Source organism: Nomascus leucogenys, chromosome 2, assembly GCF_006542625.1.
Source record: "Nomascus leucogenys isolate Asia chromosome 2, Asia_NLE_v1, whole genome shotgun sequence".
In the NCBI taxonomy this organism is placed as follows: Eukaryota; Metazoa; Chordata; class Mammalia; order Primates; family Hylobatidae; genus Nomascus; species Nomascus leucogenys.
In genome coordinates, this window is record NC_044382.1 from 135,689,327 (window position 1) to 135,702,480 (window position 13,154).

At 38.6% G+C, this 13,154-nt stretch overlaps 1 protein-coding gene across 1 annotated transcript in view; it reads left to right on the forward strand.

The window, feature by feature from the left end:
- CCDC192 (coiled-coil domain containing 192) overlaps nucleotides 1-13,154 on the forward strand; it is a 234,085-nt gene that overhangs the window by 79,596 nt on the left and 141,335 nt on the right. Inside the window, exons 4-5 of the mRNA XM_030818403.1 lie at nucleotides 460-591; nucleotides 1,139-1,195. Of these exons, the coding sequence (XP_030674263.1) occupies nucleotides 460-591; nucleotides 1,139-1,195 (189 nt within the window). The remainder of the gene's footprint in view (nucleotides 1-459; nucleotides 592-1,138; nucleotides 1,196-13,154) is intronic.

Consider the following 13,154-nt stretch of genomic DNA (forward strand, 5'->3'; position numbering starts at 1 on the left):
CACCCTGCTGCTTCTATGGCAAACATTGAAGGGAGTCAGAACTCCCACTCTTTCTAGATAGCTGTAGCCCCCCAAGAGTTAAGTTTCAAGGGCCATTTATAAGCCAGAATACAAGTTTCAGATTTAGCTGTACAAATAAAGTGCAATCTTGAAACACAGTGTAGATGAGTGTTGAGATCTTTGCATTCGAAATTTCTCTATTTCTAGTATTTCTATATTCTCCATTGTAACTATGTGATTTCATCTCTTGCTTAGAAACATCTTAGTTATAAACAATAAATAAAATCAATTTTTCCTTCTTTCTGTATGCTAATTTATCATCTATGAGGAATGCTCTAGAAGCTATTTTCATATTTAATAGATACTGGTGGAAGATAAATTATTTGTAAGTTGAATTTTTAAAAGGAGCTTTTAAAATATCACTGTACTTACATACTCTTATAAAGAAAATATCTTTAGCTTTCAGTCTCTGAAGGAACAAAATCAAAACTGCTTGAACAAGTATCCCAGCTGGAGGAAAAACTGGAGGCTGTGGATCACAAGGAAGCCAGTGGGGAACCATATGAAAAAATGGTTCTTGAGAAAGACCAGGTAAGTTGTAGAACAAAGTCAACTTTATTTTAAAAGTTACCTAATTTTATATGAACTGACAATCCTGGAAAGCCATTTCAGTCTGGATTAAAAGTCCGTATTTTTAAGTTCACAATGGCAATGGTAAATAACAATATTTGTACTTGCTAAAAGTAATTTTATTCCCTGGCAAATATTGAGATAAAATTTATTTTGCTAGTAGTAGTTTTAAAGTTTGTTTGATATGTATCCTTTTGAATAATATTAGCTGAATATTCTATTTATTTTATAAATGGTACTGACTGTACAAATGTCCCTTAGTTGTCAATGTTGGAGTATTTCTTTCTGTGGAGTAAAACAAGAGGATCATAACATTTGGCATATGTTTTTTAATCAATTACTTTATAAGAAATGATTAATCTCTGAATATCTGAGCATTAAAATGTATATCATTATATAAATTTACCTCTTGTTCAATCCAAAGTGTTTGTATCTGCTTTTGGAATATATGGATATGCTTTCATGTGAAGGGGCACATACTTAGTTTCTAAACTTTTCTCCTTTTTAGTGCATCTGGAAATTGCAAGCTGAAGTAAAAGCTTCCCAGGAGCAACTTATAGCCCAGGTAAGTGTTTTCCTCCTTTTTTCATCCCTTTATTTATGTCATTGTTAGCTTGGAAATGAACAGAACATGGAAAGAAGTTATAAATGAGTTTTGTCGGGAGCAAACCAAATCATAAGTTTAAAAATGAGTATTTTTACTGCATCTACACAGTTTCTTTTCATACATAAAATTCTGATTTTTGTGGATGCCAAAAATTCCAAGCTGAGCTCTTATATATAATCAGATGGTCTAATCAGGTGCTATCAGGAGGAGAGAACTAGAAACTTAGGACAGAAAGATGAAGAAGCCAGCCTAGTTGGGTGAATAGGTGGAAGTGGAGAGATGTGGTAATTATTGACCCATCAGATAAGGGTCTAGAGCAGTGCTTCTTAAACTTTACTGTATGTAAGAATTACCTGATAGCTTCTTAAAACAAATTACTCAGATTCTGTTTCCTGCATGCCTAGGGTGGGGCCTGGGAATTTGCACTTTCGGGTGATTCTAGATTCAGACAATGCTGATGCTGCCAGTCTTCAGGACACACGTTAAGTAACATTATTTTTTATACATACATATATATTACATATATTAAATATATATTATAATATGTATTATGTATATATATAAATATATACATTCACTCTGCCCCAGTTTTATGATTTTAGGCAAGTGACCATATAAACCAATCAGACTACATAGTTGCCCATTTTCTCCTGCAAGTACTCACCTGAGAGAGACCCCATGAATTTCTATGGCAAATTTCATTTACACACTAGCCTAAGTTTGCTCTGAGAACAACACATGAGCATCTCCTGCCACAATACCCTGTGTGTCCATGACAATAAATCTGTCACCCTGCCACTATTCCTTCCCAAGGATCTGAACAACCCAAATGCCTTAGACATCTCCTCAAAGACTCGATTGCCATCCTTTTGGTCATCTTTTTCATCCACATCTTGGCTGCTGTGGAATGACTTCTTGATTAAAGATACTGACCAGTCATGTTAATAGCCAATCTTAACTACACCAGGCCCCTCAGACAGACCTGAGACCTATGAGGTTGCCCTCCAAAAGACTGCAAGATAATACATTCTGGTGACCATTCCTTTGGGGTTTGGAATGAACTGAAGGGTAAAATATTGGTAATTGTCCCCTTTTTTGTGCTAGAGAAGAGAAAAGCTAATTTGCTGTGGCAGTTAGCAGAGGTTTTAACTCTAAATTCAGAATCGTTTGTGGGCTTGTATGCTCAATTGTCCAATATTGAAAATGACTAAGGCTTGCATTTATAGCACTGTGACATATTTAGACAGAAATACGTCTCATTAGCCAGTATTTTGTTGCAGATGCCTTTCCCCTGGTCTCCCCCTGAGGGTGCCAGATAATAACTATTGTCAGAGGATGTCCCGTCATGACAATTTGACATCCATAGTCATTCACATGGAAAGGGCTTTTAGCTCAGGATTTTATATGGAGGGCAAATGTGTTCACTAAGGCTCAGATATTAGCTTCCAGCATCTCTTTGTGAAAAACAGATGAAAAAACCATAGTTCCTGGTGCCTTAGGGAAATTCCTATGGTGTCTTCTTTCATTGCCTAGTTACTAGGGATGCCATTACTATACCATGCTGTTACGGCTTGAGACTTGTCTGAACTAGAATTGCTTCCCTGTATTAGGGTATTGATACCAATGACTGAGATTTCTCATATGTAATTGTCCAACATTCAGGTTTCAATACAGCAGGGTATTCATGAAAGTTTTGCTTCAATATGTCAAGAAAAGCTTAAATGAAAACAGTATTAACAATAGTATTTATTGAAAGTGGATTATGTATTTTCTATGTGGAGGATATTTCACATATCTATTTTAAATCTCAACACAACCCAACAAAGTAGTCATTAATTTTCAGAAAGAAAATGGAATCTTAAAAAGATTAGATCACTCATCACACTCTGAAACCCATGATTTTGCTACTACAACTTGCTGTCTCTCCAAATTACATTCTCTATGTGCCATTTGAGGCATCAAATGGTGTTTATAATGGTTCTATCTCCAACCTCCTTTTCTCTTTCTGTTCACTTTTGGTGATTCAGCAGTTCATAATGCTTCAACTCTCACTCCCATGCAAACAAACTCCCTTCTCCCACAGCAAGTTCCTTCTATCTTAAGCCTCCCCTGATTAGAGGTCTGTAGTGTTTTAATGAGCATTTCTTAGAACATTGTCCCTGAAAAAAACATTCCATGGGATGCTAAGAGGTATTCTGAAAAAAAATAAACAACAAAAAGTAGGAAGACTGTTGGAAACAAAGTTAAATGGGTTTATTTCCTGCAAGAGTTATCCATGTACAAACAATCTCCAAGAACAGGCTGTTGTTTGTCATTTTTCCAAAAGAGTTTGATTATGAATGGTGATTTGTCACACACAGGTTTAGAGATGGCTGGTACATGGCATCAAACTGAAGTACTCTGGTTCTTAAATATGACCTGAATATCTTGCTGACACCTCAGGCTAAGAATATACAAAGCCAAGTTTATCATCTTCCGTTATTATCTCTTAAATATATTTCTCTATTTGTATCCCCCTGCCATGATGGATAATATCACACTACTGTTATTTATTCTGGATTCAAACTACAAAGCAGTTTTAAAATCCTACCTCTCTCTGCCTCTGTCCTACTTTGGTTAGTTGTCAGGCCTTGAGTATATTTCTACAAGTTATCTCACTTCCATGTCTTCTATTCCATTATACTGCCACTTCTCTAGCTCTTTTTAATCGTCTTATATTTTAATTATTGTAACTGGCCCCAAATTGTTAACATACGTGAGTGAATTCAGAGCCTCCCACAACCCCACTCCCCGTTACAAAGTATCCCACTTGCTCTGACACCATCAAGCCCTATTGGCAGAGAAGAGAGAGGATAAAAATCTGTGTGTAAAGATTTGGAGTGGGTGCAGAAAACCAAACAGAGCAAAAATATAACACTCACAGGGTGAGTGTGATCTGCTGGAGTGGCAGAGAAGAGAAAGGGGATTTAAAAACCAGGGTGGTAGGAATGGAACACTGAAGATGGGGTGAGGGTTCTTCTGGAATAAGAGATGAGAGTTCTGAGGATGCTGAAGATTAGGAAATAACTTGAAGTATTAATAAGAGTTGCCTGGCAAAATATATACTTGAACACCTCTAAGTGAGAGTCCCATGGAAAGTTTGGAATTTCTGTTTGGAGTGTGCCTCCTTAATTAACACCTGTGGGACTTGACCTCTATAATAGTCTCCTGGTTTCCGTGCCTCCATCGTGAGTGAAGTTTCCAAAGCATAATCCCTGCTCCTCATCTTCTCTTCTCCCTCACTCCCCTCTCTCTGCCTCACACTGAGCCTACTACTAGAATGGAGCTGCTGTCTTTCTTTACGCAACCAGTATTATTTGATGTTCTGTGATTTTGGTCACAGTATTCTCTTAAACTGGAATATCCTTCTCTCTTCTCTTCATTCAAATAACTCTTTTCTGTCCTTGCAAGAGTCAAGTTAGGTACCAACTTCTCCCTTAGTCCCTAGATTACTTTCTGTGGGTCCCCACAGCCTCCTTTAGATACATCTATTTGAGCTGTTAAAGTAAACATTGTAGACAAATTAAATTTAACAGAGTTCATTTGAGCAAAGAATGATTCCTAAATTGGGTAGAAATCAGAACCAGAAGAGGTTGAGAGAGCTCCATCCAGCAGCATGATTGGCAAGCTTTTATAGGAGAAACACAGAAGCAAAGTAAAGACATTATCTGTTGGCTACCTAAGTTAGGTGTTTGCCTTATTTGGGTGTGGTTGGATCAGTTGGTTGCCTGTGATTGGCTGAAGCTCAGCTGTTTGTGATTGGCTGAAACCCAACTATCTGTTACAAAAAATATACTCCTAAGTTAGGTTTCCGTTTGTTAAGTAGGAACTCAAAATAGGGAGAGAACCTCAGGCCAATGCCCTCCTGCTTATTTAACAGAGCTCAATATACTACACTTTGTTGACATTATATGTTTATATATCTGTCACCCACTAGACTCTAGGGACATTGAAGGCAGCACTAAGAATGTGTCTCTGAATGCACTACACCCAGTACAGGGCTGGGTGCATTGCAGCTACTCTATACATTTTGCTGAATTGCATTGAATTTTACTCTGATCATGTCATTTCCTTAGTTCCAAAGCCTTGAGTGAGACAATGCTTGTCCATTATCCCAGAATAAAGTCTAACCTCTTGACCATGGCATTTATCATGCTGACAATGGAGACCTGACCCCCTTTCCTGCCTCATCTCCATCTCCATCTGCGACCCGCAAGTGCAACCCTGCATCCCTGCCCTAGCAGCTTTGCTTGTAGCTCCTTGCTACCCTGAATACCTGTCCCTGCCATTGAGTTTGCCAGACTTTCCCCATTCTTTATCAAGACTGTTTTTTCCACAAAGTTCTCCCTGACTATCAATCCAGAAGTAATCTCTCCTTCTCTGGTGCATTCACAGCACTTCTCTGTGCCTCTTTTCAGTCATTTGTCACATTATGCCCCACAAAAGAATGATCTGATGCAGCCTCTTTTTCAAGACTGCAGGTTCCTGGAGGAAGTATGTCTGTTTATCTTTATGCCTCCCACAGTGTCTGGCTCAATGTCTTGTACAGATTTTATTGAAATGAATTGTTAAAATGGCTAAATTAAAAATAAAATTATTTTGGCATTTGTAGGAGCATCCTTTATATATCAGGGAAAATCACTTTATGTATTCCGTGAAGATGTCAATATTACATCAGGCATTAATTTAATGAGGCTGACACTTGCAAGACATAACCTGCAAGTGACAAAAGGTAAGGATGTCTTAGAGTGGAAACAGAAGGAAAAAAATAGCAGAGAAAGAAAACACAGTTGCTAGAAATTACTATTTCACGTGAAATAAAGAGTTTCTAAAGGAAACATGGTCTTAACCTGAAAATTAACAACGTAATGTCTTGGCTTGCTTTTATTCAGAGTTCACTGATCTAGAACTCAATAGTCGAATAATATTATTGTTTAATTAAATTGATAGCTATGAAATGGAGAGGAGATGAAAGCCTTAACATTTCAGAGTTATCATTTGCTAATACTCTGAAGATTAAATTCTCATCCCATTAAATTTACTGTGCCTAGTCACATCTTACACTTCTAAAGAAATTATTAAGGGTTACCCCTCCCAGTGCACACATAGGCACACAGCCTGAGCCACCACCGGGCTAAGCTGCCCTGGGCATCTTTATCACTCCCTCCCATGATTACTTATCCACTTAAAGACCTACATGGGATAAAACAAATATTTGAAATGAAAGTTTGTAATTACTTAAAGATACCTGTTCTTGTTAGGGCAATTTGAGTCAGGACCAGGTATCTTAATAAAAAATTCCTTTTAAAATTGATGCTTTCCAAATTATGGAATCCATATGTTGCCTATGGTTAGTATTGGCAGGTATAAGTGCTCAGCCCCATCTGTTCACTCCTTCATTGATGACCTGAATATCTGCGGTACTCCAGATGTCTGCCTCCCCTCTTTACCTCCATCCCAATGGCCATCCCATCTCTCAGTTTCCAGCCACCCACAAGACCTGACCAGGACCAAAAGCTCTATAATATTCAGTGGGTTTATTTCAAAACGGAAATCTGGGTAATTGGGTGGTAGACACTCAAGTGTGATGTTATTCTCTATACTGTCCTGTATGTTTGATACATTTCATAATAAACTAAACAGTTAAAAACATCCAGATGAAGGAATCCTTCAAGTGAATCATACAGCATGCTTGAAAGTGTAGGACAGATGAGTGAATTTTGGAAACCAGAAGATCCTGAATCACAGTCCCAAGGATACACTGAGGCCTAGAAGCTCCGGGTGAGGAACTCAGCGCATGGGAGGCACCCAGGACAGGGGTCTCCCAAAATGCTGGTTTAACTTCCTTTCCTCCTCTAAAGAGGCTATAAACTGCCATTTTACCTTCCAAATTAAGAATCTACAAGAGCAGACTGCTGCCTCCTAAAATTCCAGGCCCTCTGCTAATTGACTTGTTCTTACCATAACAGAGGACACGGCCTGTTTCCTTGGGTTTGGTTCTGTTTTGTTTTGCTGCCTAAGCATCCACTGACACACCTTTGGCAATAATACCCAGATATTCTCTACAATTGCATCTCTCCTATTATGTGCCCTCTTCCAGGGCCTGTCATTCAAAGAACTCTGTCAGCTACTAGCTGAGGAGTAGACATGTGCCAACTGGACTCTTTCTCCAGGGACTCAGCACATGAAATTCAGGTGAGGAACGAGAGAAAACAGTTAGAGCTGGTACATTCTACCGGGGATGCCCAGGCATCATAGTGAAGTACCTTACGCTGCTTGAACCAGAACTGTCCTAGATCCTCTCCATTTCTGAAACTGTTTCCTATTGATTTTAGGAGCTACCCCCAAACCCTCCAGTAAATTCTCTTTTTATTTAAGCTAGCCAGAATCAGAGTCAGTTGTTTATAACTGAGAACCCATCATTCTTCTTTTATCCCAGCGGTTCTCAAAATGTGGCTCCTGGACCAGAAACATTAGCATCACCTAGGACTTTGAAATAGAGATTTTGAGGACTCATCTCATTCTGCTAAAATCAGAAACTCTGGGAAAAGGATGCAGAGTTTTAAAAGTCCTGTAGATGATTGTGATGGTGGTAACATCTGAGATGTACTGCACTGTCCAGTGAAGCCCCAGCACTTCTAGCATAGACACTTACTTGCTGACCAGGACATTGTCCCTGACCAGCATCTCACAGATGAGGCTGGCCTCACGGGCCTTAGCTCCTTGTGCTGGGATACCTCTCCGGCCTGATTCCTAGTGCAGTGCTGGGGATTGAGACATGGAGACATGCTGAAGCACACAATATATGTCTGTTCAACTGATGAGTTAAATGAGAACTATCTTCCTGCCCTCCCTCTCCCAACCCCACACTTCTATGTGCTCTAGAAGCATCACTTCATTCCCGAGGCTTGTCATGACTAATTCTACTGTAAAGTGACAGCAGTTAATCACACCTTAGAGTCACATAACAATATACAGCTTCCTAAATGCTCCTACCGACATCATGTCATTTATATTTCACAATAGTCCTATGAAGTAGATATCACTCCCCCTCCTCGATCAGCAGAAGAAAGTGAGAGTCAAAGACACAAAGATCCTTGCTCATAGCAAATAGCTGGTATGTAGCACAGCAGACTTGCATGTAGATGTTCTGACTGTAATGCTCCTGTTTTTAACGCTGAATTTCACTTCTAAGTCAGGATTTTTGCTGCATATATATGCCAATGTACAGATGCCAGCTGTGGCAATAAACTAATTTTAACGATCTTTTAACTTTATTGTTAAAAGATCATATGGCCGACTCAGACCACATGGCAGAGTTAATCAGTGGTTATAATAGAGGTTCTACCTGTGCCAATGAGGAATGGGGAAATTCCTTTCCTGCGGGCCATTCTCTTAGTGCCACATGTACATTAATCTAAATGGAAAATTCCTCAGTGATTATTTATGAACAGAACCAGGTGGTACTGAATGATTGCATGTGAGATAAATCTAGGAAATATTTTTCTTGCATGTGTTCATTATATTAAAATGAGCCCCTCTCTGTATCCCACTTTCTTTGGTTAGATTATCTGCACTGGATCATTATTTAGCCCCTCATTTTAACCCTTTATGTGGTTACCCCATGGCTCATCTTTCCCATGCTGAATCTGGAAAGGTTGAATACCATAGAAGAATAGCAGAAGCTTTCAAATTCCATCAGTGGGTGTTGCTGCCAAGCTTCTGTGAGTGCTCAGAAGAGGAGGGGGTCTGAGCTCTCTTCACATCAGCAGGTTGCTCCTAACCTAGATAGAATCAGCACTCTCTGAACTATGATCTGCTAACAGATCCTGCCCAGTTAGACGTGGTTAAGAAGCTAATCTCTAACACATTGAGGCAATATTCGAAGTGAAACTTTGGAACCCCACCAGGATATTATCTCTTGTTTTCCCCCATCAAATAGCCAATGCACAATAAATTGCTCTAGAAGCCACTAATTAGTTGTTGGGTTTACTAGTGAGGACACACTTAGGGGCAAGGACCTAAAGTTTGAGTTGGGTTCATTACATCATACAAAGACCCTGGCTGGCACCCAGGAGGCTTATTTTTCCCTTTCTAATCAGATCTAAGTCCTGTTTCCTCATTTTCTATAGATGATGAGTAAGTTTAAGCTGAACAACCACCTGTACCAATTCCTGCCACCCCCCCGCCGCCAGCTACCCTTGCACGTGTCTAGTCTTTGCTTAGCTATTTGATTGGACACAGGGGGTAGACTTTTTTTTATAAATATCTATTAGCTAACCATGCATTTCTTCAAACATGTATTTCAGTTTCTTACTTAATAAGCTTAGACTTCTCACATCAACATTCTATAAAAGGAATATATAGATTTTAGAGGTTCTCATATTCAAATACAGATCCTCGTTACAATCCCTATTTACTTGTTGAAAAATCGGATGGGAACAATGTAAGACAGTCTCAGCTTTTCCCCCCTCTGATCCTGAGCCACATTTATCTATATAAACCTCCAGCCATTGAGGCTCACCCAAAACTCACCCTTTACTATTACTGTAAGAATCTAATAGAAATCATATTTTTATTTTTCTTAAAAATTTAAATTACTTTAAGAAGACTGAGAGGCATACCTCTCCATTACAGAGAGCAGAAAGATGAGCTATTTATGGGAATCATGAGGGGTTTTAAAAGGCCTCTGGTCCTGCTGCCTAATCCCTGCCAGAGAGGAAGACAGCACTGGGGAGTGAGACACTGGGCTAGACCTCAGCTCTGCTACCAGCTGTCGACGTGGCAAAGGTTACTCTACTTCTGTTCCTCCTGTCAGTAGAAAGAAGCTGACATTACTTAGCCCCACAGGGTTTTTTGGAGGTTACGTAAACTTGTGAAGTGAGATAATTCACGTGAAGTGGTTAGCAGAGTGCCCAGAACATAGTAAGTGTTCAATAAATCTATTAACAGGTTATTCTAAATTCGAGTTATCCCTTACAGTAACTGTTCTCCAGTTTATGGGATTACAGTTTATAATTCTATAGAATAAGGCACCTCATTTTAGCTGCCTATTTATTTTATAGACAATACTAGGAAGTTAATTAATTAAAGACAAAATTGCTTTCTGAAGAGAATCCTGTCATGTCCTGTCAGGTCAGTACTTTCTCGGCACATTTCTTTCCGTGGTCATGTCTTCTTAAGCCTTTCCCAGAGCTAGCTGCTTGTCATTTAATTGTCTGTTTCTTTCTTTATCCACCATTAGATTATAAGCTTCTTGGGGGTAGAGCCTGGATCTAGTTCACTATGCCTTCTGAGTACTAGATTGTCAATAAGTATTTGTTCAGTCAATCAGTTGTTCAATCAGTCCTTCAGTCAATCAATGGATGAGTGAATAAATAAATGTGGGTAGTCCTTCAATTCAAGAAATATCAAGAAAATCATTTCCAAAAGATTTCTGTTCTACCCCTAACCCAGCTGGCCATTTCTACCAGAGAGCTCTGTGCTTCACTGCACTCCTGGGCTGATCAGGAGTTGATATTTGAGCTCAATGCTTAGCTTTAAAAAGCTTAGGTGAAAAGAAGCAGGACTATCTAAATATAGTCCTTATTTTCAGATATATAACTTAAAATCCTTCCTGAATTAAGTGAGATCAGCAGAGAGCCACATGCCTAGACTTCACCAAGGTGCCCTAGAGCTACTTTATTGAATGGCAGGCAGGAGGGGGTAGTCTGATGTTCATGACGTACTGTGGGAGGATTTTATAAGAAACTGCCCTGTGAAGCTTATTACTGTGTTTACTGTCAGGTTATTATTGAGGACATTTATTATTCTATTAGGTAGTGTGCCTTCCTTCGCCAGTAATGTTGCTGCTTCCACTGAGCACTGGGCTTGATTTTATTCCATGGACGCGTTTTTGTTTTTATAAATGGTTATTTTGACCATCAGAAAGACTACAGCCAACTTTTGCCTTACCTCTAACAAGTGAGTATTTTATGTTAGGGCATGAATTGTGCAAACCTTCCCTCTTGCCCCATTTTACTTCTCTGCCCTTAAATTCTCTTTATCACATCTTTTGAGTTCTTATTTTAGTGGCTTCTCACTTAGTATATCTACCTTTTTTTTTCAAGCTACACTAAATCCTTTCTGAAATGTACAGTCTCAAAGTAAATCAATGAATCCTAAGGGAAGTAGTCAGATCCATATTGGCCCTAAGTGGTTCTTCCAGAGTCAGTTCCATGGACTGTGGATTCAGTTACATAATTCTCGCTTAGAACCCTCAGTGGCTGCCCAAAGGTCTCCTGACACTCTGCCCTACCCTCTACTGCTGGTTGACACCCAGTGATGGTGCTCATTTGAGGACTTGGAATTCACTAAGAATTCCTCTAGGTTCAGGCCTCCATCCCTTTGCAGAGTGAGTCTTTCCCTCTGCTTCATCCACTACTTACTTTCAACACTTGGCATTCATCTCCCCTAAAGGAAAAGCCTTTCTTGACTTCTCAGTGAGAAGCCAACCTCTCCGTGCACATATTCCATGGATCTCTTTTTCAGCCTTTATTCTACTCCATTAGTTGAGTTCCCCAGATTCTGGGACTTGGCTTTATTCACATACAGTTCTTGACACACAGGAGGTGTTCAGTAAATACCTTGTTCAATGAATGAGAATGGAGTAAATGAGAGAATGTATAAATGCCATATACCTGGATTTAATGTTGATTTTTAAAAATGAGCAAAGCAACAACAGTTAAGTGTGTCTCTCTATAGCAAATCATCCAAAAAAGATACTAAGAGATTTATTTATAATTTTATCTTATTTTCAAAAAGAAACAAAATCAAATAAAAATTTACATCTCAATGGGATATAGCCTGTTACTTTATGAATGTTAAACTTTTGCTGTTCTCTTGATACAATGTTATACTGTTATTAAATATTAACTATAATGTTTAATTTAACCATATTTATTTATTTATACTCAAATTTCAAAATGGACCTGAGATTGTTTATAAGATGCAAATGTGTGAAATAGTTGAATTTTTAAAAAGCACTTAAAGAGCCGTAATTGAGAATATATATTTAAATAAAATAGAAATATCAGGAAAAAAATAGAATACGCATGTGTGAGTTCTAACTTCCCATGCAATATAGTTGAAACATAAATATGGCTTTTATCTTTCTAACAGCCAAACGCAGATCAAGGAAAATGATCAAATAAATAATTAGTGTGTTGGGGGGATTCTACAGGATGCTACCATTTATTTCTATCGAGTTAACCTTAAAATGAGATTCTATGTTGAATTTCTTACAGGGAATATTGAAAGACAGTGGGGGGAAAACTCATGAAGAATATCAGACCAGCAAATGTAATAATTGGTTTTATTTGGCTGTTTCTGTAATTTCCATCCAAAGAAGCCAAGGACATAACATGTAAATAGTCAAAGTAATCTTTCCTTATTGTAATTCTAGGCTAGCTAGTATTGCATATAGTTTTAATCCCCAGCTATTTAGGACAATCCAGCTGGCAAAGTCAACTGCAGTCGAAGGCCAAGTAAGTAATGTAGAAGAGGGAAGATGGCCAGAACCAGTCGTATGGGTCCAGAGGGTGCCTGACTCACATAAAAAGGAGAATAAAGCCCAAGATCACTGATTTTTCAGACAATGAAAATCCAGATTTTGGGTATGAAATCTTCTCATTTGTAAATGTTGTCCACTGATTTGAATAAAATAGATCGCTCTGTGTGGCAAACAAAATACATTTATTCGTAGCCTAAATATGAGCCTTACACTGGATTTTACATTCAGGCTGCTATTTTCTTACATCTGTTCTACAATTTGAAAGATGTTCTTCAAAAAAGGACAGGTATAAGTGTTAGGTTTTGTGGTGGTTGTTTCAGCCACTTT